Consider the following 27,355-nt stretch of genomic DNA (forward strand, 5'->3'; position numbering starts at 1 on the left):
TTGCCTGGATGGGTGCAGCTCCAACAACACTCAAGAAGCTCAACACCATCCAGGACAAAGCAGCCTGCCTGATTGGCACCCCATCTACAAACATTCACTCCCTCCACCACCGACGCACAGTGGCAGCAGTGTGCACCATCTACAAGATGCACTGCAGCAACTCATTGAGGCTCCTTCGACAGCACCTTACAAACCTCTACCACCTAGAAAGACAAGGGCAGCAGATGCATGGGAACACCACCACCTGCAAGTTCCCCTCCAAGCCACGCACCACCCTGACTTGGAACTATATCGCCGTTCCTTCACTGTCGCTGGGTCAAAATCCTGGAACTCCCTTCCAAACAGCACTGTAGGTGTACCTACACCCCAAGGGCTGCAGTGGTTCAAGAAGTAGGCTCACCATCTTCTCAAGTGCAATTAATGATGGGCAATAAATGCTGGCCTAGCCAGTGACGCCCACATCCCATGAAAGAATAAAAAAAAAGTTTTCATTAATTACCATGTAAGACACTAAATTATCACAAGATATACTTCGTAAGGGATTTGAGGATAATACCACACTTTCAAGCTGGCATGTACACAGGGAGCCACAGACTACAAGTCTATAAGGTTATGTCAATAGACAGGTTAATGAAAAGACTAACAAGCGAGGATTGGATATGGTGAATAAGAGTGATCCCAAGAATAAAGTGTATGAACAACAAGGAAAGATTTGATAAACTGCAGCTCTACAGTGCAGGAGGGGGGACGGTTTTGTGTGGTATATGAAATATTAAACGGTTTTAAAAGGTTAAACCCAGAATATCACTTTGAAGTACATCAGGAAAATGAGAGAAGAGGACATGAATAAAGCTCAATGAGAAGTCCATTTAATCATGATACATGTGGCAGGAGAGATAAGTAGACAAAAACATGTGGGGTGTTCAAGTTGGTCAGTAAAGTGGGAAAGTCAGGGTACTGAGGAGTGAGCTTTGAGGGGTAACTGGCTTTTTCTTCCCTTCTTGTAGATCATGCTGGAGAAGTTAGGCTTCTCCTATCCCAAAGGCAGAACAAGTTGGAAATCTATCAATGCACCACAAAAATTTCAACCAATTTCTCTTTTTGGAATTTAAAAAAAATATTTTGAGGTGCTATCATACATTTTATGTATTGGTACCACAGCACTGGTTCTCAAACATCTTCAGGCTAATTCACATCATTTCTCATGCTCCATTTGCTACATAGTGAAGGCTGCCTCTGTTGTCTGTCAGCCAAGTTCTTACTGGCTCAAACAGATATATGATGTATAATCTGGAGTACTACTTTTTAAAAACATTAAACCTGGAAAGAACATTCACTTGCTCAATAGCACAGGTCAGTAGGTTTGTCCACACAAAGCCCACAGGGATACTTGGGTCTAAAGATGGCAATGCTCACTTTCCAAGTGGAGGCATGCATGATGATTCATCTTAATCATCAGTGGCATCAGGGTGTTTGCAGTAGCTGTTACGAAGCTGCGCTATTTGGTGCCCAGAGAAAGGCAGGAACAACAAACAGGACCTTCCAAGGTCCTCAGGGCATCCCAATACACCTCACAGACAAATTATTTGAAGTGTTGATGTTGTTACCATGTAAACAAAACAAATGATTGAGCCCACGACCCGCTGACTCAAAGCCAAAAATGCTACCTCTGAATCAAGCTGACAAGTCATTCCAGCAAATTAGCCCATTAAGATTTTGTCATGAGAGAGTTGGAGCAACAACACCTCTGTCATTACAAAAGAGAGATGTGATGGCATAGCACATGGAGGCAGCTGAAAGGAGCAAAGACTCTGGCAAAGTCTATATTAACAAGAAACTAATTTGCCATTTTCTCTTTCTGTCTTCCAACAGAAAGTCCTGTAATTCTCCAAGTTGTCCCTTCCTAAAGTTCAGCTTCTTTTGAAATGCTGCATTTGTCAGAGGATATGAATGTGCATGTTTGGTCAACTGATGTGAATTTTCCTAAGATATCAAGCAGCTGGGGGAGTATGGCCAGTCACTCAGTCTCTGTGTCCAAGGGGAGTTGTGAATTACAAGGGCATCTCCATCTTGGAAGCTAAAATAAAATGAGCAAGCACACTCATGTCTGGCTAGGCTGGAACTGAACGCTAGTCTCAGTAATGGTGCCATGAAACTTTTATCAACTGTCACAAACAAAACAGCAGGTTCACTAATGTCTTTTAGGGAAGGAAATCTGCTGTCCTGGCCTACATGTGACTCCAGATCCACAGCAATGTGGTTGACTTAACTTCCCTCCGAAATGGCTACTCAGTAATCAAAGGCAATTAGGGATGGGCAACAAATGCCAGCATTGCCAGTGGCGCCCATATGCCATGAAAGAATACAATAAAACCCGAAGTCAGAAACAGTGGGTGGCTGACGTCCAGCTCTCCAGTTATCCATACAGCACAGAAAAAAAGATCTGGCTATGATGTGGTTGACTATCATGACAATGTCATCCCGCAGTCCCTCATTACAGAATTAGTGTTTGTTCGAGGGCTTTTTTATGAATGAGTCTCTCTTACTTTCAGTGAAGCAACACAGGCTCAAGCAACCAACCCAAGGCCTGCTCCTGGACATCAGTGAGGCCTGAATATACCCAGGTCAGGCGTAGCACATGACTTCCAAGCACTGAAAGCCTGTCACTCCTTTTGTGCAACTTGGAAGTTAGTTGCAGAAAAGAGATCCGCATGAGCAGTTAACGCTGGGTGGGTTCAATTAGTCATTTTTACCGGCATGTGGGATCCCATCATTCCTGGGACGTGGGTGGTGCTAGCAAGACCCATATTTATCGGCCATCCCTAGTTGCCCTTGATAAGAGAACGATGAGCCATCTTCTGGAACCGCTGCAGTCAGTGTGGCGAAGGTGTCCCCGCATTTTGACCCAACAATAAAGGACCAGGTGATATATATCAGAGTCCAATGGTGTGCAACTCAGAAGGGAAGGTGGAGATGAGGGTGTTCTGTGCACCTTGGTTATTCTTGGTGATGGAGACCTACTCCTGCTGTTGCCATGACCAGTTACGTACTCAGACCACTCCCACCACCATTGTCTCCGGGTGCTTCAAACACAGCTCAGAATGCTCTCACGGAAGAAGTTTTTAATGGATGGAATCTATAATTTGTGCTGCTGGGTACTTCACAGTTCAAATGGACATAGTGTGAATGCCATGCGAACCCACAATTACAGGTTAATGGCATTACTGTTACACAAGTTACTAAAATCCCTGTGAACACTGTTGTAACAATTAATCTTGAATAGGGAATAAACAAGAGATTTGGGAGTTGAGATAAAGGCGGACAAGGAAGACATAAATCAAGAGATCAAATGTGAAAACTGAGCTTTAGAGGAAGAAAGTCTGCATCTCAGCCTCTTGGGCCTATTTAAATACAGAGTCCCTAAGGGGAACTGTGGTGAATCGGAGAGGAACAGGTGCTGCACAGAGTCTGCAGTACACCACCGGAACCTGGTCCTTCAAACACAGAGTATCTCAGATCAACTCAGCTTACCAGAGAGGTCACTTCAAATAAAGTGCAGAGGTTGAGTTTTTAAAAAATATATATATTTTTTTGAAGAAGCGACAGACAGCCACTGAATAACATCACGCTGTTCCAATATCAAAATGTTAAAAAGACAGATCCATACTGTCCAGCTCCCACTGTGGATATCATTTGAATACTTACCGTTTCATATATTCCAATGACTTTCCCAGATGTGAAGTCTCCATTGTTTAGCGGTTTCAACGTAAAAGCAGCCCTATTACTGATTTCCTGACTTCCCCGAACCTCTCTCTCAGGAGCCCCAATTACCCCCGATTAGATCCCCCACTGCTGCCACCAGCTAACTTGATCAGAGTGATGCAAACTGGTTCATGTCAGAATGTGACAACGATGACCATTTACTTGCCTTTGTATCTCCCTCAACCATTTCCCCCTTTGTCTTGTACTGCCGACTCCTTGTTGGGACTATCCGTGGTACCCTCCTATACATTGCTCAGGCAGTCATTCTTTTGACTTATGAGCTTCAATGGAAAGTGCTGGTGGGTCATTTGACCATGGGGTTAATCATGTGAACCCGATTGGTGCTCACTGGACGTCTATACAAACAAACCTCTGAGCAGAGGTCAATGGATAGCCATTCTCTGTGGGAATCCTAACCAATTGCCCCCAACCTAAATCAGGGTGCTGAGGCAAAGCTATAGGACCCACTGCCACTGATTTGTCTTGCAATCACTGAGCCTGGGTCCAGCTGGTCACTAAGCCGGGGAGTGGATGAGCCATACACTTTTGTAAAAAAAAATTATACAAACATATTTCACAGAAAATTGGAAGAGATGGCAGCTGAGGGATCTGAATGAAGGTCGCATGGTGGAGGAGGGGGGAGTGCGAGGGGAACAGTCATGGAGTCAGAAACTTCAACAAACACATTAAACAGAAAACAAAAATTTTTTAAAAATAACCAAGATGATCTGAATCAATGTCACGTCCCAACTGAACTGCTCCAAACTAATCCTATGCCATGTGTGATCCGTCAGGTCAGTCACAATGCCTTTTTTTAAACCAGGGTTGAGATTCCATAAATAAGGATTTGAAATTCCATTTTTACATTTTTTTTAATATTATTTAATGACTAGTTAAGAGTGTGTGTGTGTGTGGACACAGTATCACATTGAGAACAGATTGGAAACAATGGAAAAACTTCACAGCAACTGACATCAGAGCCACTCAGTGACATAATGGTCAACATGGTTTGCAATTACAAGAATCCCCTTCATCACTTCAACGCAGCCATTGCATGCAGTGAGAAGGGCACCAAGATGATCCCTGTGGTGCTGACCCTAACTCACTCATCTCTTCACCATGCACCAGTTGCTTGCATCCCACTGTTTAGGTACCCTGCCAATAGAAGAAATCAGATTCCACAGGTGGCTGGTTGTTAAATCCTCTGTCAAATCATTATTAACCCGGAGTCCATAATTCTTTTAAACAGGAATTAGAAAAAAAACTGCGGTGGTTTGGGGGGGGAAGCACAGGTGGTAGGGAGAAATGATCAGGTGCCTAGGCAGAATATTAAAGGGTATAGAGCACGAGCAGGAGAGTGGAATTAGACTGAGTGAAACATTAAAAAGGTTATCAGAAGTGAGGAGAGTGGGATTAGACTAGACAACTTGTGGAAAATAAAACACTAATTTGAAAAGTTAGCTAGCCTGCTACTATGGTGTAAAATTCTATGATTGAATGCACGTTTTTAAAGCACTAGCTAAAGTTTCTAAGGGGGGAGATTGATCGGAACCAAATGCTCAGGCTTTGATCTGATTGGGAGATGCTGTTTTATCAAATCCCCAACACAGCCTTCGATTATAAAAACGTCGATGAAATGCCCCAGGGCTGAGGGAAGCCCCGGGAAAGGGTTAAAAAATAAATGTTAGAGATCTCCCTAGAACGCCCTCTGACTGGGTCCCGCCTCCTGCTTATAAAAACCTGATCTCAGCAAAGCCTGAAACACTTGGAGAGAGGCACAGAAAGATATAGCGAGAGAGAAAGAGAAAGGTAAGAGGGAGAGACAAAACTGAGTGAGATAGAGATCAAAGAGGAAGGAAAATTATCCTAGTGGGGAAAGGAAGGAAGAGGAGAGCCAGAGAGTGACCTCAGTATGAATTTCTGAAATTTATTTTATTGGATCTAGTCCTCTGGAGTTTAGAAGAACAAAAAAAAATTAAAAGGAAAAACGCAAAGGTAGAGGCGCTGGGTGAACTAATCTCTGTCTGTGCACAAATGTCTTTTGCCATGTTGAGATCCATCCCTAGTCGCTGCCTCTACCCGGAGATCAGCATGTTGTCGGAAGGAGACGAGGAACTTGACAGTGAGAGCTCGGGTTCAGAGACATCCTTCAGTCTAGGACCTTATGGTGGAGGAGGAGGAGGAAAGAGGAAAAGGAAAGCCAGGGTGCCGGGAGTCATTAGACAGAGACAAGCCGCAAATGCCAGGGAGAGAGACAGGACCAACAGTGTCAACACGGCATTCACGGCGCTCAGGACTCTCATCCCCACCGAACCCGCCGATAGGAAACTATCCAAAATAGAGACTCTGCGCTTGGCTTCTAGTTACATCTCACACCTGGACAACGTGCTGTTGCTGGGAGAGGCTGGGGATGGACAACCCTGTCACACAAGTGCATCCAGCTACTACCCTGGTACCAGGGTCACTGAGACAGAGAGCAACCAGCCCAAACAGATCTGCACCTTCTGCCTGAGCAACCAGAGGAGAATGGTAGGTACAAACTTTCCTAACAATCTTGGGTAGGTGAAACCTGTCAGCTCAGTCTACCACTAGCCTCCAGCTAGGCAGCTTTTATATGTCAGACTGGGCACCGACAATGTGTGAGGCAACTTCTGAAACTTAAGGGCCAGCATTGCATTTATTTTTCCATGAGCACAACATCCTCAATCCACTGTCTACTGAAGAGCTCATGTCTCTAATTAGGCTATGGCAGCACAAAAGGCAACTCCCGCTAATCTCAGCTACAAAACTTCAAATACCTCTCACCCAGGTCTCTGAATAACCAAACAAGTTTATCCAACTTACTCCAAATAATTTAAGTCTTTCCTTTCTACACCCTAAGCAACCCCCCGTGCAACTTTCTCAACAGTAGTAACTTTCTCAATCTAATGATACTTAACAAATTCAGTTAGGCAGTTTATGAAATGGACAATTTCAAATCAACTGTTGAAGCCTTCAGCTCTTCAACCTGCTCGAGATTCCACACTTAAGGTTTAGCACAAAGTGGCTTTGCACAAGTATTTAATTCATGTTAAATTCAATGTGCTTACCGTGATTACAGTAACATATACTTCTGAGCCATGTAATTTATTATGTGAAGCATGGTGATGTTTCAATGCGATGCTACGTCAAGTAAAAGCAGTGCAGGTATTAATATTTACTCCTTTCCACCCATCTGCCTGCTTACAATTTAAAGAAACTCAAAACTAAACAGATAACAGGGCCCCCTAGCAAAAAAAAATTTGCAAAAACAATTAAGACAGCTTTAATTATTTATTTTTTTAAATTAAAATGAAATCCCATTTTAATGCTGTATTTCTCATAAGAGATTCAGTCTCCTCTTCAACTAGTTTCAAATTCAACACCAAAATCCTACGGCAATCTCTTGCAGTTGAGAAAGATGCACAATCTCATTAGGCTTGTGCACACACATCAAAACATTGGGAAATTTTGAGGCAAACCATACAGTGGCAGGGCCACACATCACAAACAACACAAATACACCACATCAGCAAACACACTCAGACATAACTGCTCACCCAACAAACAGATCACAACAACCGCCGTCTTAAATTCAGCAAGACAAAACACCCTCTCTGTTCAGAGCTGCCGTGTCAGACGTGCCATTTTTTTTGAATGAAGGATTAAACCGAGGGCCCGCTTGCCTGTTCAGGTGGATGTAAAGGATCCCAAAGCACTATTCAAAAGAGAAACAGGGAAGTTGTCCTGGTATCCAGGTCAAAATTTATCCCTTAAACAACATCAAATACAGATTAAGTGGTCAGTCATCCCATTTACTATTTGTGGGATCTTGCTGTGCACCATTGGGCTGTTGCATTCACCGACAAAACAAGAGGGATTGCACTTCTAAAGTAATTAATTGGCGAAGTGCTTTGGAATATTCCGAGGACATGAAAGGCGCTATAGAAATGCATGCTGCTCTAAACGAAACTCTCAATTATTCTGAAGATTATTACCCAATTAAAACTACAGGTATGGATATGCCATCAAATGCTGTTTAAAACAGATAAGGACTGGAATTTCACCAGCTACCTTTCCCTGCAGAGGTAAAATGGGTGGGCGAAGCGATATGAAAGTGGCTTTTGCCTAAAGGGCATATGCTGGATTTAATCCCTTGATTTGTGTCTGTCTGAAATGATTTTCCAAATGCATACTGAGCAGACTCCTCTGTTGAGCTGCTTGGGGTCTTGCTTAAAGAGCCAGTCATCAATACACATGACCCACCAGGTCTCACTCTCCCAGTATCGCATTCAGGAGCCATCATTTAGATGCAGATAGATCTACAGTTGAACACAGTATATGCTAGCACATATGCAGCCCTTGCACTGTAAGTAACTCAACTGATACATTAAACTGGCTTTTATGGGAGAGAGAATCCAATTTTGCATTTCACATCAAAACAGTTGCGGAATGCTAATAAAAAGAAAAAGAATCTGACTCTGTCTAATTCAGGGTGTCTGAAGCTGTGTGTTGAATTTGAAAAGCTTTTCTGGATCTAAAATTATGATGATCTGGAATGCACAGCCTGTAAGCAGATTCTATAAGAACTTTCCAAAGGGAATGAGAAAAACACTTGAAAAATTGAAAGGCTATGGGGAAAGGGTCGGGAAGTGAGACAAATGGAATAGTGCTTTCCAAGTGCCAGAACACAGATGATGGGCCGAATGTCCTCCTTCTGTGCGAATGAAATTTATGCTTGAGCCTATGATTCTAGACAGTGCTGCTCGTTACCTCTTGGGGTTGGTGCATTAAGATGACCGATGTAGCACCACCAAGGCACTGATTTGGATTCACCCACTCTCCGACCTTCTGAAAACTCAAACCCTAGCAACTCATGACCTTGATTACAATCTAATATTCCTGAAATCAATGCTATCAGGATGCGTTAGAAAGGACGTGAAAACCTTTCAAGCCTTATCGCAACAAACTGCTGAAATCACCCAACAGTACAACAATGTGGACTTACACAGCTACTTTAACATTTAAAAAAAAGTCTTAAGGCACTTCACAGAGGTGGAATCAGACTAAAACACATGCAAAGGCAAAGGAGCAGATAAGAGGAGGGATGACCAAAAGAGGTGGTGTTTTAAGAGTGTTGGAAAAGGAGGAAAGGAGTTGGAGATGCGGGAATGGCGGAGGGCGCAAAAGAGGAGATTTGAGGATGGAGTTCTAATGAGAACTAGACAGTTAAAAATCCTACCATCGATGATGGGGTAAAGGGAGTAATAATGCACAATAGGTCAGTCAGAGGAATGGAGGATTTTAGGGACGGCGGGCTCAAAGGCATTCGTACAGATTGCCATTTCTCAATCTGTTGCGACTGCCGAGAGCATTTTTAGTTCTCACTGGGGATGAGAGCAATTTTTGATGATTACGAAGTACATTACACACCATTAAAATTTATTGGGTTAGGTGTGATTTATATTTAATGCAACGTATTGCTACCATTAAACTAAACACAGCACCACGCTGCTAATTAATCGGAGCAATTAGTGCAATTACTCAGTGTTCAGGCAACCTTCTGGAGGACACATTATGAGGCAGACTTTGGGATTTACTTTGCATCCGAGCAGTCAGATCTTATTTCCCTCCCCTCTACCCCCCACCCCCCACAGAAACATTATGTCAAAAGTAGCCTGTGACTGGTTACAGTCTCAGTCAGTCTTCGGTTATGTAAAGATGTATATACTATATCTGGACGAATGGACTTTCCCCCACCCTCGACAATATCGATAGAGCGCAATCAATAAGTCCTATGCAAATTCCCCAATCAGACTTTTCACAATGTCAATGCCTGCAAATCAGTTTTATTCCTCTTAAAGTTCCAGCCAAAACACTCATTAGAAATGTAAGAGGCTGTTGAAAGATGACCCAAATGTTTGAACAACTTTAGATTTAGTAATGCTGTCGCTGCTTCAGTAATTGGAAGGTTACCCTCACTACTCAGTCCAGTCTCCCCCATGCATGTCATTCTCAGCATCTGAATAGAGACAGCACACCAGAATTCCCTCTCCACGCTAACAAAATAACGGACGCATCCTAAACCTCATTGTAAACTATCCCGCAGACATGAGCACAAAAATCAAGGCTGGCACTTCAATGAGGGAGTGCTGCACTGTAAGAGATGCCGTCTTTCGGATGGAATGTTAAACCGAGGTCCCATCTGGCCCCTCAGATGGACGTAAAAGATCCCGCGGCCACTATTTTGAAGAGCAGGGGTGTTATCCCCATTGTTCTGACCAATATTTACTCCCTCAATCAACATCACAAGAACAGATGATCTGGTCATCATCACATTGCTGCTTGTAGGAGTTTACTGTATGCAAATTAGCTGTCGCATTTCCTAAATTCAGAAAGTGACTACACTTCAAAATCACTTCATTGGCTGTAAAGTGTTTTGAGACGTCCGGCAGTCATGAAAGGTACTATATAAATGCAAGATTTTTTTTTCCTGAAATTATAGTACATGCCAACTACCTGCTAATTGCCTTTTACTCCTCTTACACATTCCCAAAAGTAGCAAATCCCTAAGCCTTCCAAGCATCACTGGCAGAACTGTAGAAGCAAAATGTATACCTCAAATACACCTGTAGGGAATATGGGGCAGGAGTGTGAAATACAAAACAAAAATCAAAATAAAGCAGCTCTTCTTTTCAGTCACTCTAGTGCCCCAATAGAATGCAATGGAACAGTTCAATTAAATCTCCAACACTCCCAACAGTGCAAGACTCCCCAACTCCAAACTATAGCTGAATCTCTTATCTATCCCATTAGTTGAATTGATCTTACCCCAGGGCCCCACAAATTTTCTCTCTTCAGGTGCTTAACTAATTCCCTCTTAAAAGCCTTGATTGAATCTGCCTTCACCACACTCCCAGGCAGCGCATTCCAGATCCTAACCATGAGCTGCGCAAAAAATGTCCCTACTCACGTCACGGTTGGTTCTTCTGCTAATCACCTTACATCAGTTCTCGACTCTTCTGTCAATGGAAATGGTGTCTCTCTATTCTGTCTAGACCTTTATTGATTTTGAACACTTACATCAAATTTCCTCTCAACCTTCTCTTCGCAAAGGAGAGCAACCCCAGCTTCGCCAATCTATCCACGTTACTGATGTCTCTCATCCCTGGAACCGTTCTCGTGAATCTTTTCTGCACTCTCTCTAATGCCTTCACACCCTCCCTAAAGTGCAGTGTCTAGAACTGGACACAATACATCAGTTGAGCCTGAGCCAATGTTTTATAAAAGCTCACCATGATTTCCTTGCTTTTGTACTCTATGCCTCTCTTTATAAAGCCCAGGATGCCATATGCCTTTTTCTCAAACTTCCCTGCCACCTTCAATGATTTGTGCACGTATACCCCTAGGTATCTTGGTTCCTGCACCCCCTCTAGAATTGCACCCTTTATATTGCCTCTCCATATTTTTGCTCCTGCACCCTCTTTGGAATTGTATCCTTTATTTTATACTGCCACTTCTCGTTCTTCCTACGAAAATAAATCACTTCACACTTCTCTGCAGTAAATTTCATCTGCCACGTGTCCATCCATTCCATTGGCTGTCTATGTCCTCTTGAAGTCTATCACTATCCTTTTCACAGTTCACAATACTTCCAAGTTTTGTGACATCTGCAAATTTCGAAACTGTGCCGCATGCACCAAAGATCAAGAAAAGCCTAACACCAACCCCAGCGGAACCCTCTGTATACCTTCCTCCAGTCTGAAAAGCAACCATTCACCACTACTCTGTTTCCCGTCACACAGCCAACTTTGTATCCATGCTGCCACTGTTCTGTTCATCCCATGGGCTCTAACTTTGCTGACAAGCCTGTTACGTGGCATGTTATCAAATGGTATTTCAAAGTCCATGTACATCACATCAACCACAATACCCTCAGCAATCCCCTCTGTTACCACATCAAAAAACTCAATTAGGACTAGTTCCACTGGAGCAAAGCAAGAGAAGATTTTAAAATTTTGAACAGAGAAAGACAGCATGCTCTGTTTGGGGAGTCATTAATTTAAAATGGTCAGAAAGAGTGTAAAGACAGATATTGGAAGAAATGTCAGATAGTGGCTGAAGCAGAGTATTATGCTGTTTAAGGGGAAGTTGTATAAAATACTTGAAGCAAAGGGAGATACAAGACTAAGAGGAGAGAACAGGATATGGTTATTCGTTTTGGACTCATCTGGCCGGTGAAGAGCCAACATAGGCACAATGGGCCAAATGGCCTCCTCCTATGCTGTAAACTGATGAGGTTCTAAAACCATTTCTCAAACTCAAACAGGAGCTGACACAATACTGTTAAAGAAGAAACTGTGGTGACTGAGTCCATTACTAGCACTTCAGTCTCCAAGATTCAGTTTGCAGGTTTAATAACGGTACATTTTTGTACAATTTGGGCAAAAGCATTGCAAAACTTAATTGAGTTAAGAATCTTTTGGGTAATAAAAGCAAAATACTGCAGATGCTGGAAATCTGAAATAAAAACAAAAATTGCTGGAAATACTCAGCAGGTCGGGCGGCATCTGTGGAGAGAGAAGCAGAGTTAACGTTTCAAGTCAGTGACCTTTCATCAGAATCTTGTGGGGATTTGATCCATCACAAGGACCCACAAACCTCACCCTGGATAGTCGGCACTCCGCAATATAACACACAAACAACCAACAACGCAGCAGTGGGTATTTGCAGAGACAGACAGAGGAAAGAGCAGGCCCCTATGGTAAGCAAATTTCATTTAGGAATAACTTGAATTACATCCGGATCATAACCAAGTGCATTCTGCACTTTCTGTACATGCTGGAGCCACTCACAGGGTTTTATTGCCAGGTTTCATCGAAAAGTTTCAAACTCCAACCCAGTCTTTTGGATAATTCAGAAAGGAGAAAACAACCAGACCATTTTGTTTGAAATGATTTAGTAAACAGAGGGCAAACTTCACTACCAAAGGACAAACAGGGGCAAGGAGGAGAAATACACTTACTTCTAGTTGTTAGGATAAGGAATGCCTGAACAGAAATAGTGAGAGAAGCAGAATTTACATGATCTATCAAAAGGGAAGTGGATAAGTATTCAAAAAAGATGAATTTTAAAAATGGGACAGGGAAGACACGGGAGTGGGCAGAAGCGAAGAGCTCTTGCAGAGAGTCAGCAGAGGCACAACAGGCTAAATGAGCTTTTTCTGTGCCATCAAATTCTGAAGTTCGATGCAGTCCGTCAGCTTCACATTATTATTCAAGCTTTCAACTTTGAGGCAAAAGGATTGAACTGACAAACTCTTACGCATTTAATAGGGTCATTACATGCCCATCGCTTGGAAAGTTATTCCCAGTAATCCACTGCGTGCGCTGAAATCCAGTAAAATGTCATGATATATCAATTGACCCAGACAAAGTCAAACACAGTGTCTCTTTCACACCTTCAGCAGCATCTTCCCTTCCCCACCCCCTGGTGCTGCACCATGGAATAATGCAAGAGAGCACAGAAACATCACATCTGTTTCCAAAAAGTCCAAACTCTGAACTATGTTAAACTGAATAGGACGCCTGCCTTGATTAATCCCACCTTGAGGTTTAGGCAATAAACATCCCTAGCTTCCATCTTGCATTAGTTCATGAGGTGATGTGATTAACTGTGAGATCAGCTGCTTTTTGCAATACTCTCTCCTGCACAAAGAAGAAACTGGCTCGACTCTGGTAAAGGCGAGAAAGGATATACCAGCTTGTTAAAAGTATACTCGCTTTGCTCCCTTTCCCCCAGTTCGGAACCAGACTGCAAGGATACGGCAACATATTTCAGAATGGAATTGATGATTGACATATCAAATTAACTCCATTCTTTCCCGTCAGATGTCTCATCAGTCATAAAATATAATAATGCAGGAATAACTTCAGATGCAGTAATTTCTCCACTTCCCAAAACTCCTTAATTTTCTTGTTGTGCCACCTACACTGGCAGTTTCACTCAATATGTTGAGCTCCCTTTCACTGAAAAAGCTTATATCTTTAGTTTTACATGCTTTGAGCTGCAACAACTATGACGAGGAGCTGGGTTCAGAGAGCAGCACAAACACGATGGGCCAAAGGGCCTGTTTCTGTGCTGTATAACTATGACCCTAACACCTGTCACTTTTCAACCTTAGCAGGCTGCACAGAGCAGCAGTCAGCTCTTGCTATTATCAGGGACAGCAATACACAAAGGCCACCAGGACCCGAAAGGGGAAAGCTTCAGGTGTTCTTTCTTTCTTTGGCCTCCTTGTCTCGAGAGACAATAGGTAAGCGCCTAGAGGTGGTCAGTGGTTTGTGAAGCAGTGCCTGGAGTGACGATAAAGGCCAATTCTAGAGTGACAGACTCTTCCACAGGCGCTACAGATAAAATTGGTTGTCAGGGCTGTTGCATAGTTGGCGCTCTCCTTGCGCCTCCCCGTCTTTTTTCCTGCCAACAGTTAAGTCTCTTCGACTCGCCACTCTTTAGCCCCGCCTTTATGGTTGTCCGCCAGCTCTGGCGATCACTGGCAACTGACTCCCATGATTGCGGTCAGTGTCATAGGACTTCATGTCACATTTGCAGATGTCTTTAAAGCGGAAACATGGACGGCCGGTGGGTCTGATACCAATGACAAGCTCGCTGTACAATGCGTCCTTGGGGATCCTGCCATCTTCCATGCGGTAGGGTGTATATGCTGGGGATGTTGGCCGCCTCGAGGACTTCTGCGTTGGAGATACTGTCCTGCCACCTAATGCCAAGGATTCTCCGGAGGCAGCGAAGATGGAATGAATTGAGACGTCGCTCTTGGCTGACATACATTGTCCAGGCCTCGCTGCCGTAGAGCAAGGTACTGAGGACACAGGCTTGATACACTCGGACTTTTGTGTTCCGTGTCAGTGCGCCAATTTCCCACACTCTCTTGGCCAGTCTGGACATAGCATTGGAAGCCTTTTCCATGCGCTTGTTGATTCCTGCATCGAGAGACAGGTTACTGGTGATAGTTGAGCCTAGGTAGGTGAACTCTTGAACCACTTCCAGAGCGTGGTCGCCGATATTGATGGATGGAGCATTTCTGACGTCCTGTCCCATGATGTTTGTTTTCTTCAGGCTGATGGTTAGGCCAAATTCGTTGCAGGCAGCCGCAATCCTGTCGATGAGTCTCTGCAGACACTCTTCTGTGTGGGATGTTAATGCAGCATCGTCAGCAAAGAGGAGTTCCCTGATGAGGACCGTCCGTACTTTGGTCTTCGCTCTAAGACGAGCAAGGTTGAACAACCTGCCACCTGATCTTGTGTGGAGGAAAATTCTTTCTTCTGAAGACTTGAAAGCATGTGAGAGCAGCAGGGAGAGGATGATCCCAAACAGTGTATGTGCGAGAATACAGCCCTGTTTTACGCCACTCAGGATAGGAAAGGAGTCTGATGAGGCACCGTTATGCTGAATTGTGCCTTTCATATTGTCATAGAATGAGGTGATAATACTTTGGAGGACATACTAAACCCTGTCACCAGGATTCATGGAGGCAACCAAGATCACGTCGGTGGCACCAGCTGGACCTCATCGTCACAAGTCGAACCTCCATAAACAGCGTTCAAATCACACGTAGCTTCCACAGTGCGGACTGCGACACCGACCACTCCCTGGTGTGCAGCAAAGTTAGACTCAAACCAAAGAAGCTGCATCACTCCAAACAGAAGGGCTGCCCGCGCATCAACACTGACAGAATTTCTTATCCACAGCAGTTACATAAGTTTCTAAATTCACTTGAAAAAGCCCTTCTAAACACTCCTACAGGGGACGCAGAGACCAAGTGGGCCCACATCAGAGACGCCATCTATGAGTCAGCAATGACCACCTTTGGCAAACGTGAGAAGCAGAATGCAGACTGGTTTCAATCTCACTTTGAAGAGCTGGAGCCTGTCATAGCCACTAAGCGCACTGCACTGTTGAACTACAAGAAAGCCACCAGCGAGTTAACATCCGTAGCACTTAAAGTAGCCAGAAGCGCTGCACAAAGAACAGCCAGGTGCTGTGCAAATGACCACTGGCAACACCTATGCAGTCATATTCAGCTGGCCTCAGACACCGGAAACATCAGAGGAATGTATGATGGCATTAAGCGAGCTTTTGGGCCAACCATCAAGAAGATCGCCCCCCTCAAATCTAAATCAGGGGACACAATCACTGACCAACGCAAGCAAATGGACCGCTGGGTGCAGCACTACCTAGAACTGTACTCCAGGGAAAATGTTGTCACTGAGACTGCCCTCAATGCAGCCCAGTCTCTACCTGTCATAGATGAGCTGGACGAGCAGCTATCAAAATCTGAACTCAGTGAAGGCATTGATTCTCTAGCTAGTGGAAAAGCCCCTGGGAAGGACGGCATTACCCCTGAAATAATCAAGAGTGCCAAGCCTGCTATACTCTCAGCACTCCATGAACTGCTTTGCCTGTGCTGGGATGAGGGAGCAGTACCACAGGACGTGCGCGATGCCAATATCATCACCCTCTATAAGAACAAGGGTGACCGTGGTGACTCCAACAACTACCGTGGAATCTCCCTGCTCAGCATAGTGGGGAAAGTCTTTGCTCGAGTTGTTTTAAACAGACTCCAGAAGCTGGCTGAGCGTGTCTACCCTGAGGCACAGTGCAGCTTTCGAGCAGAGAGATCGACCATTGACATGCTGTTCTCTCTTCGCCAGCTACAGGAGAAATGCCATGAACAACAGATGCCCCTCTACGTTGCTTTCATAGAACTCACCAAAGCCTTTGACCTCGTCAGTCGACGTGGTCTCTTCAGACTACTAGCAAAGATCGGATGTCCACCAAAGCTACTAAGTATCATCACTTCAGGTGTAACACTTCATAAAATGACTAACTCGCTGTGCATTTCTAGTAGTCGGAGTGTGTTGCCTTCCACTGCCTCGCCCAGCAGCTATGATTTTCTCCTCATTGATATGGGGTACAGCAGTCGAATGGTCATTACTGGACTAGTAATCAAGAGTAAGTTCAAAAAGATCTGGAAATGAAAAGTCGCTCTCAGTAAAACCGACCGTGGAGCTGTCAGATTGTCATCAAAATCCAACTGGTTCACTAATGTACTTTAGGGAAGGAAATCTGCTGTCCTTACCTGGTCTGGCCTACATGTGACTCCAGACCCACAGCAATGTGGTTGACTCTTAACTGCCCTCTGTAATGGCCTATCAAACTACTTAGTTGTCAAGGTTAATAAGGGATGGGCAACAAACACTGGCCTTGCCAGTGACACCAACATCGCAAGAATAAAAAAAAGACTGCAGTGGATTAAGAGGAGGCTCACCACCACTTTCGCAGGACAACAGGGGACGGGTAATAAATGCCACCTCACCAGTGACTTTATTTCAGGATAAATAAAGCTCACTGCTCAGACGGCTGGTCAGCATTAGCGCTGAGCTGCGATGGATTAATGAATACTGTCCTTACCACAGCTAATATATATGGTCAAGAAAAAAAACATTTAAAGTTCACCCTGATATTTTCTGTCCTTCTTCCACCACATTCACTATCCTGATTGATCTCCAATCACGAGGTGTCCCTACATAATATGTAGCATTTCCTTCAGAGTTTGAAGACCAACCTAAGATGTTATACGTGGAGATGAAAAGCTATTTCAAACGTATGGTTACATTCTGAAAGCTGTGGCAAACCCTACAAGTACTATATCAAGGTTTCTTATCAGGAGTTTATTATTTAATTTAGTAAACCTCCACTAAATACATAATTTCAAAAAGATTGAAATCAGAAACCACTTCGGCACTGCACTGGTACCACTAGACCTGGTGGGGGGAGGGGGGTAGGAGGAGGAGGCAGAGGGGTCAAGGGGGGAGGGTGGAGTGTGGAGGGAGAAGGAGAAGGTGGGGGAGGGAAAACGAGAAATAAAGTTAATAAATGACAGGAAAGTGTGATGCGAAACCAAGCACACACATACAGGAGCAAAGGCAAAAAAGTACAAGGGCAAGAGTGAGCGGCACAGTGGTTAGCACTGCAGCCTCACAGATCCAGCGACCCAGATTCAATTCTGGATACTGCCTGTGTGGAGTTTGCAAGTTCTCCCTGTGTCTGCGTGGGTTTCCGCTGGGTGCTCTGGTTTCCTCCCACAGTCAAAGACTTGCAGGTTGATAGGTAAATTGGCCATTGTAAATTGCCCCTAGTGTAGGTAGGTGGTAGGAGAACAGTGGGGATGTGGTAGAGAATTTGGGGTTAATGTAGGAGTAGTATAAATGGGTGGCCGATGGTCGGCACAGACTCGGTGGGCCGAAGGGCCTGTTTCAGTGCTGTATCTCTAAATAAAATAAAAATAAAATAAAAATAAAATAAAAGAGCGTAAGTGAGGGCACAAGTGCCACAGAGATCTACATTCTTGCACTTACAAACACATGCTTAAACTGCATCCATTCGCATATTTAGCAATGCCTATACTTAAAAAAAAAATTGAGGGATGAGAGAAATTTACTTCATGCTGTATATTTGGGATGAGCTGAAAACCTCCTTCTACATTCTCTTTCATATTCCTCTCCACCCATCTGACCCTGCTGTGATCCTCAGTTCATTTCCCCAATACAAGCCATGCACTATTGTCTACGATGACACCACTGCCAGTAGCATCTAGCCCCTGATTGAATGACGGGGTCAGCAACTTGAAACAATAAAATAACATTTTTGGCAAGGAATCACAAGCAGACTCTCGCTAGAGGCATAAGTTAGGTAGGCAGATTCAGTCTGTGCCGCTTACAAGGAGGTCAGCTTAGCACACCTGCCCCTTAGACCCCTCTCAAACTCAGACACAACAGAGACACAGGCGGGCAGGAGCAGCTCGGCAGCACAAAGACTTCACTTACACATGCAAGATAAAGCTGGCACATGCTCAAGTGGAACAGACAAAAAACAATGGCAGATTTTTTTAGTTTAAAAAAAAACTTACAATAAACATGTTGAATTTTAATCAGAAGTTGAAGTACAGTTAATAGGCAGGCTGCCAGTGACGAGAGACGGACGCAAGGTGTTACATTTAATGAAGCTGCTAGGAATGACGAAACCAAGAAGCCTCAGACAGGTTACTGTATGTCTCAATTTAGAAAGTGGATTTGTTGGAAATAAGAATTCTCTTCCTCAAACCCCAACCACAACCCGCATCCCACCATCCCCCCAACCCCTATCCCCGAAAGACTGCTTCAAAAGTGGAACTGCTGGAACACACACTAGCTATAGCTTGGCTCAGCACTAGCAATCTCTTTTGAGGCATAAGACTGTGGGTTCAAGCCCCACTTGAGCAGTGGAGCACAGAATCCAGACAGACTCCAGCATTGCAGTGAGCCTGAACATTGGTGTTACATGTATATTTATAGTTGGGATGTGGGCACCACTGGCACGTCAGTATTTATTGTGCAGCCCCAGTTGCTGTGAAGGCATCAGAAATCAAGCCTGTAGACTGAGACTGGTGTAGGCCAGATCAGGTAGGGGCTGGTGCCAGTTCACAAATGAGCAGATTTATTTTATTCAATTTCATAACTTGCTGTAGTGGGATATGAACACTCAGCTTCTGGGCTCAAGTGAGCAATATATTCAAAAACTATATGCATCATTTTGCTGGGCGATTGTGAATGAGGCTGCGTCCTTTCAGACAGGGTGGCCAAAGAGAACCACCTATCAGCTAAGCTGGCAGCTGGTTACCACTGTTACAGTGCAGGGTAGTAACCCTCAGCTCTCAGTCAGCAAGCACCTATTAACTCTGTCCCTGTCCACCATTCTCCCCATCAGTTTGACTCAGTCGCATACTCCCCTCAGAGTTAGAAAGTTGTGGATTCAAGTCCCAATCTAGTACATAAAATCAGGCTGACGCTCCCAGTGCAGTATTGTGGTAGCGTAGCACAGGTGGAGGTGGGGTCTTTCAGCCGAGTTATTAAACTGAAGACCCATCTGTCTGCATGGGTGGATGTAAAACATTCCACAACATTTTTTGAGCAGAAGTCCTTTGATGTGAACAACATAGTTCACAGAATAATACAGTGCAGAAAAGGCCCTTCGGCCCATAGCCTTGAATGTTATGACGTGCCAAGTGCTCATCCAGGTACTTTTTAAAGGATGTGAGTTTCCTCAACAAACACCATCAAAAACAGATGCATTGGTCATTTAGCTCATTGCTGTCAGTGGGACAATGCTGATGAAAAATTGGTTGTCACATTCAACTACACGATGACAGTCACTGCATTTCAAAAGTGATTCATTACCCAGCTAATAAGGTCTGATATATAATTTATTCCTAAACATTAAGATCCCACTCACAACACCATGGAATATGTTATTGAATTATTATTTGCAACTCAGCAGTGTAGCAAAACCTTCCTGTGGCGTTAGACTTATGCAATGAGGCAGCAGAAAGTCTGCTCCCGACATAGAGGGGCTTATATCATCACCAGCACCTCCACAGAACAATGGTTTTGTACTTCAGGAAGATCAATAACTGGAGGCTGAAGAGGCCTATAAAAGGTACAGCGTCAACCTCTGCAGCGACACAAGAGTACTACCCTGCATGGGTGCCATGCAAGTGGGCATTAAGTTAGAATCCTTTATAATAATGCCCTATGACAGGCTCCCTCAAGAGCACTTTATTAAAAATGTCAGACACCTACTGCGGGTGGGGAAGAATGAGCAATCTGTCCTAAAGGCTCGCTACCCGACCTGAGCCCAACGGGACCTGATGACGTGTCGGGTTTGGGTTGGGCCGGGCTGGACCTACACTGCAAGAATTGGAGTTAAGTATTAAAAGTTAAAAACTTAGCTGAGCCACGAGTCCGGGCTGTCAAGCAGGGAAACTCGGAGTCTGCGCAGTGAACGTGTGAGCATCTCTATGACATCATCACGCTCATACTGCAGCTTCCTGAAGATTGGGAGTCAGAAGGTAGATAATGTGAACATTCTGGTGGTCGGGTCAGGTTGGAGCAGGTAGGGCTCGGGGGAAAGAGGGATTCAGGCCAGGTCAGGCTCGGGTGTAGGTCGGGTTTTTTTTTGTGACTCGAGCAGGCCTTTAATCTGCCCTACTGGTCTCCCCAAGGTCGAGGGGAGAAGCAGTTTCAGAGATCACTTGCCTTCCTCTCCGTGTGGACAAGCACAGACCAGGGCCTCCATCAAGTATCGGCCTGCATGGCAGGCCCAGCATCAGAAACTCAGCATATGGAGAACTGCCAGGCAGTAACACATTGCACCCACTGACCAGCCCTGAACATGTCAGGGAAGAGGAAGGAGAAGGTTCAACTGGATCAGGGGCAAAAATGGGAACTAGGCAGTCTGGAGTGTCAAACTTAGCACAACGAATAAAACCTAAGTAAGGGTGGGGGAGGAATGAAACGAGAGGCTCTTGTTTTTAAATTAAGTTCTCCTGAGTCTCAGCATGAGCGAAAAAAGTTTCCAGCCCCATTCTTCGGGGCAGCCACAAATCAAACTAACGCATCACACATGTCTGAAAGCTGAAGAGGTGCGATAGGAGCTTTCACTGTGTGGTTTTTCAAGCCTCAGCTTCCTGAGCTGTCAAACCTCTCAATCAAGTTACTCAGGTGCAGGCAATGGGGAGATCTTGAAAAACATTAAAACCTGGAACAAAGAGCGAGGGTGGAGAAAAGAGAAAGAGAGCGCACGAGCCACAAAAATCATTCTGCGGTAGATCCTGAACTCCAGGGATCACTCAAATCCAGTTACACTGGACAGCAGCTCCTGCACCTTGACCACTCCATGGTGGCAAATTCAACCTATCTGAATACATCACATGAATTTCATACTGCAAAGGTGTGGAGGTTGCTTTCATGGCGATATAGTCACTACCACAGAGCACGTGTGGGTGGCTGGTGTTAGGAGAATTGGATTTCAATTCCCAGCAGAAACAAGTAACCTACACGGGGCACCTGGCTGGGAGGAGTTAAATATCACCCTGAAATCAATAGGCACAACCCAGAAGAAACTTCCATTCCCTCCACGCATGCAAGAGCCCAACAGCACTCCCTTCATCACACAGCCAGATAGAGACCCTAGCACTTTCACCATTTGAAAGAGCAAGTGCAATTGTTGCATTCCCAACCAAGCTTTGTAGATAGTCAAGTGTCACCAACACAACACAAACTTACAACAGATACCAATCGCAGAAAGGGGAGGCTTGAATGAGTTGCTGCAAAACCTGGGGGTAGACTGATAAACAGAGCTCCAGTGAATCAAAGCTTTGTGGTCAACTTATTTGTGTTTAACATAGCTGAACAGCAGTGCAAGAAACCCAGAAGCAACAGTCACACTTGCACCTAAAAGAGAAAAAACTCAAAATCAATTTCCTTTCTTTCTGCAGAATAAAGACAGAGACAGAAAGAGCACAATTCGAAGTTAACAAAGAAATCAGCACCGCGGCCCACAGACTTTGCGAGCTTGTGGCAAACTCAGAGGGGAGCTGCAATCAAGACTGCGCCCATAGGAAGAGAAAGAAAATAAGGAGCATGTTGAGGACAAATCAGAAAATCTGCACGAGAGCTAAAGGTGAACACAAAACCTCAACACTTGGGCCGTGCTGGACACTCAGATTTTTTTTAAAAGTTCATTGGAAACGAAGCAAAGGCTCCAGAGACAGGCAAGATTTCCCAACCTGCTCTTTTGCAAAAAAAAAAATGCCAGCACACAGTGACCTGGGCACACAGTCGAGATGCTGCTGAAAGCTGGTAGCAAGGAGGAAATTCAAAAACAAAAAATGACAAAACTACAAAAGTGGCTTCAAGCATTGAAAATGAACTTTCACTACATGATTAACTTGTTTATCACATGCTGGTTTGTCATGTAATAAATATGTAATATAAAAAGGCAATTTTGTACATAAAATACAATAAAAACTCAACACTCCACACTTTGTTCCCGTGATCAAAGTAGGCTTTATTTGGGCTGCAATCGGTGATTACTGTACTGGACTGGAAACCCAGTAGGTCAGGTGCGCAAATCCCAACAAATCTGGGGTATCAAAGACAAATGACTATAAAATGCCGACTTGTTGTCAAGATCTTCATGGAAGAGAAGCTGCTACCCCTACCCAGCCCGTTCTACACACATCTCCGGCCCCATATTATGTGGTTGACTCCCTACGGCTTTACTCAGCAAAGCTAGCCTTCTCTCCCTCTTCACCCCCTCAAAATAGTTTCATAAGTTACTAAATAACCCAGTAACTGTAAAGTTCCTCACTCTAAATGAACTGGATAGGCCACCTACTCTGGCATGGATTCTCAGAATAGTTACTGTGCAGAAGACAGCCATTCGGCCCATCGTGTCTGTTTAGGCTCTCTGAATGAGCAATTCTCCATGCCATTCCCCCGCCTTCTCCCCGTAACCCTGCAAATTCTTCCTTTTCAGATAAGAGTAATTCCCTATTGAATGTTTCATTTGAAACCTCCACCTCACTGTCAGGTAGCACATTCCAGATCTTAAAGTTTTTCCTCATGTTCCTTTTGCTTCTTTTACCAATTACATTAAATCTGTGCCCTCTCGTTCTCAATCCTTTCATGTGTGGGAACAGTTTCTCCCTTTCTACTCTGTCCAGACCCCTCAAGATTTTGAACAGCAGCAATGTTGGTGTTCCTACACCCCAAGGACTGCAGCGGTTCAAGGCAGCAGCTCACCACCACCTTCTCAAAGGCAATTAGGGATGGGCGATAAATGCTGGCTGAGCCAATGATGTCCACATCCCCCGAACGAATACATTTAAAAAAGTACCACTACCAAACTACCTCTCAGCCTTCTCTTCCAAGGAAGACTTCGCCAATCTATCTTCATGTGAAACTCCTCGGCCTTGGAAACATTGTGAATCTTTTCTGCACCCTCTCCAACGCCTTCATATCTTTCCTAAAGTGCAGCGCCCAGAACTGGACGCAATGCTCCAGCTGAGAGCCAACTAGCGTCTCAAACAAATTCAGCATAACTTCCTTGCTCTTGTACTCTATTCCCCTATTAATAAAGCCCAGGATACTGTACGTTTTATTAACCGCTCTCAACCTGTCCTGCCACCTTCAGTGACTTATGCCCATATACACCCAGGTCCCTCTGCTCCTGCACCCCATTTAGAACTGTACCCTTTATTTTATATTGTCTCTCCATGTTCTTCCTACCAAAATGAATCACTTCACATTTCTCTGCATTGAACTTGATCTGCCACCTGTCTGCCCATTCCACCAACTTGTCTATGTCCTTTTGAAGTTCTACACTATTTCCCTCACAGTTCACAATGCTTCCAAGTTTTGTATCATCTGCAAACTTTGAACTTATACCCGAATGCCAAGGTCGAGGTCATTAATATAGATCAGGAAAAACAAGGGTCCCAACACAGATCCCTGGGGAACTCCACAAAAACCTTCATCTAGTCTGAAAAACACCCACTAACCACTACTCTGTTTCCTGTCACTCAGCCAAATTCTGACCCATGTCGCTACCGCCCCTTTTATTCCATGAGCTATACCTTTGTTCACATGTCTGTTGTGTGGCACTGTATCAAATGCCTTTTGGAAGTCCATGTACACCATATCATAGAACATAGAACATTACAGCGCAGTACAGGCCCTTCAGCCCTCGATGTTGCGCCGACCTGTGAAACCATCTGACCTACACTACTCCATTTTCATCCATATGTCTATCCAATGACCACTTATCAACAGTACTGCCCTCATCAACCCTCTCTGTTAACTCCAGCAAGTTAATTAAACATGATTTTTCCCTTGAGAAATCCATGTTGGCTTTCTTTAACTGACCCACATTTGTCCATGTGACTATTAATTTTGTCCCAAATTATTCTTTCTAGAAGTTGCCCCACCACCGAAGTTAAACTGACTGACGTGTAATTGCTGGGCTTATCTTGACACCCTGTTTTGAACAAAGTTTGCAATTCTCCAGTCCTCCGACACCACCTCCAAGTCTAAGGGGGACTGAAAAATTATGGCCAGTGCCTCCACAATTTCCACTTTCATTTCCCTCTGTACTCCCAGCATATGAAGAACTCCGTCAATTCAATTCATCTCTCAACGGTTCAGAACTGAGGCTTCCTCACCTTTAATTTTCACCAATTTATTTCAATAACTTCCTAGATTCTATGGCTATTTTAAGTTTAAAATAGTATCTAGGCCAAGTTCTGGTTATTTATCAGATTGTTGTTTGTGGTGTTCACAAATTGGATTTTTAAGAAATTTATTTGATGGGATGTAGGTGTCACTGGCAAAGCCAGCATTTGTTGCCCATCCCGAATTGCCCTTGACAACTGAGTGGCTTGCTTGGGCCTGTCAGAGGGCAGTTAAGAGTCAACCACATAAAACTCATTGCTGGGGGTCTGGAGTCAAATGTAGGCCAGACAAGATAAGGACAACAGTTTCCCTTCCCTAAAGGACATTAGTGAACCAGATGGGTTTTTACAGCAATCAATGGTAGTTTCATGACACCATTACTGAGACTAGCTTTCAATTCCAGACTTTTATTAATTAAATTTAAATTCCATTAGCTGCTGTGGTGGGATTTGAACCTGTATCCCCAGGACATTAGCCTGGGCCTCTGCATTACTAGTTCAGTGACGTCTCCTGTACTTTCCACATTACAACAGTGACTACGCTTCAAAAGTACTTCATTGGGACGTCCCTGAGGCGTTACATAAATGCAAGATTTTTCTTTAACAAAAGGAAACAATAAATCAGGAAGAGGAAGGCACAGGAACTGCAATATACAAAAGGAATTATACAAACGTAAAGAGTTAGCATGTGAAAATAGTAGAAACAGAGACCATATACTTACATATGCACAGAGCTTTGACTAAGCACGTGAGATATTTAACGTCTTTACTTGAAATACAGCGGAGAGAAGAGAGTTAATCCCAATGGCGATAGTGGACTAAAGATTGCAATGATGGGAGGAAAATAGAAACAAACCCCCAACCAACACAAACCCAGGTTGCGGGAAAACAAATTTACAACTCGCATGTGATGTGGTTCAGCTCTCATCTTCCCACCAGTACACCTTCAGAAATATAACAAACATACAACTGCTAATGGCTATCGGTGTCGTCCACAGCTGATGAAGACACGGAGGCGACACTTGGGAAACAGGCTTCAGAGACTACCTCCATTGAAACATTTAAGGCCAAAGCTGGAGCAACACACTAACAGTTAACAGAGCAAAACTGAATGGGAAGTGTTGACATGGTAATTTACAACGACAATTGTTGGTAGGAAGTACAAACACCAAGCAAGATGTTAATACATACGTTTAGCTGCGGGGGCAGGGGAAGGAGGGCGGAGAATCCCCGGGGCGTGAGGATGGTGTGGAAGGAGGGCAGAGAATCCCCGGGGCGTGGGGATGGTGTGGAAGGAGGGCAGAGAATCCCCGGGGCGTGGGGATGGTGTGGAAGGAGGGCGGAGAATCCCCGGGGCGTGGGGATGGTGTGGAAGGAGGGCGGAGAATCCCCGGGGCGTGGGGATGGTGTGCAAGGAGGGCGGAGAATCCCCGGGGCGTGGGGATGGTGTGCAAGGAGGGCGGAGAATCCCCGGGGCGTGGGGATGGTGTGCAAGGAGGGCGGAGAATCCCCGGGGCGTGGGGATGGTGTGCAAGGAGGGCGGAGAATCCCCAGGGCGTGGGGATGGTATGCAAGGAGGGCAGAGAATTCCCGGGACGTAGAAGGCTGGCAACAGCTGGTGCTTCAAATTTAAGAAGCATGGACAATGGGTTCCACACTCAGGTGGTGAACATCTCCTTTCAGTAACTTAACTTTCCACTCTGCACCCAACTCAAACCTATTTAACCTGGAATCTGTAAATCACAAGCAGGAAACTAATTTATTTTTGTAATGGAACTATCAGCCCATATGGGCTGCTTGCAACTCTAAGCCACTGGATTAATGTGGAGCATGTTATTTTTGCAGAGTCACGCCTGACTTTTTTTAAAATTCATTCGTGGGGTGTGGGCATCGCTGGCTATGCCAGCATTTACTGGCAATCCCTAATTGCCATTTCAGTGGACATTTAAGAGGCAACCACATTGCTGTGGGTCTGGAGTCACATGTAGACCAGACCAGGCAAGGACAGCAGATTAAAGAACCCAGGTCCCCAGAGCATGAAGTTCTGAAGAGTCACTGACCTGAAACATTAACTCTGCTTCTCTCTCCACAGATCCTGCCAGACCTGCTGAGTATTTCCAGCATCGGAAACAACCTTTTCTGGAATATGGATTTGGACACTGCAGTTAAGTGTAATTACAGGCCAGTGAGTCGAACATCAGTGATAGGGAAACTACTGGAAAAAATTCTGAGGGACAGGATTAATCTCCACTTGGAGAGGCAGGGATTCATAAAGAATAGCCAGCATGGCTTCGTCAGGGGGAGATCATGTCTAACAAATATGACTGAATTTTTCGAGGAGGTGACTAGGTGTGTAGATGAGGGTAAAGCAGTTGATGTGGTCTACATGGACGTCAGTAAGGCTTTTGATAAAGTCCCGCATGGGAGATTGGTTAAGAAGCTAAG

General features: G+C 44.5%; 2 protein-coding genes across 2 annotated transcripts in view; one reads left to right on the top strand and one right to left on the bottom strand.

Moving 5' to 3' along the window:
- The window catches only part of bop1 (BOP1 ribosomal biogenesis factor), a 200,650-nt gene that overhangs the window by 89,913 nt on the left and 83,382 nt on the right, over positions 1–27,355 (bottom strand). The window lies entirely within an intron of this gene.
- scxa (scleraxis bHLH transcription factor a) lies at positions 5,543–22,701 on the top strand. The gene is made up of 2 exons (XM_068052363.1): positions 5,543–6,291; positions 22,175–22,701. The coding sequence occupies exons 1-2, from the start codon at positions 5,797–5,799 to the stop codon at positions 22,211–22,213; spliced, it is 534 nt and encodes a 177-aa protein (XP_067908464.1). The 5' UTR covers positions 5,543–5,796; the 3' UTR covers positions 22,214–22,701.

The sequence above is a fragment of the Heterodontus francisci genome, chromosome 2 (genome assembly GCF_036365525.1).
Source record: "Heterodontus francisci isolate sHetFra1 chromosome 2, sHetFra1.hap1, whole genome shotgun sequence".
NCBI lineage: Eukaryota > Metazoa > Chordata > Chondrichthyes > Heterodontiformes > Heterodontidae > Heterodontus > Heterodontus francisci.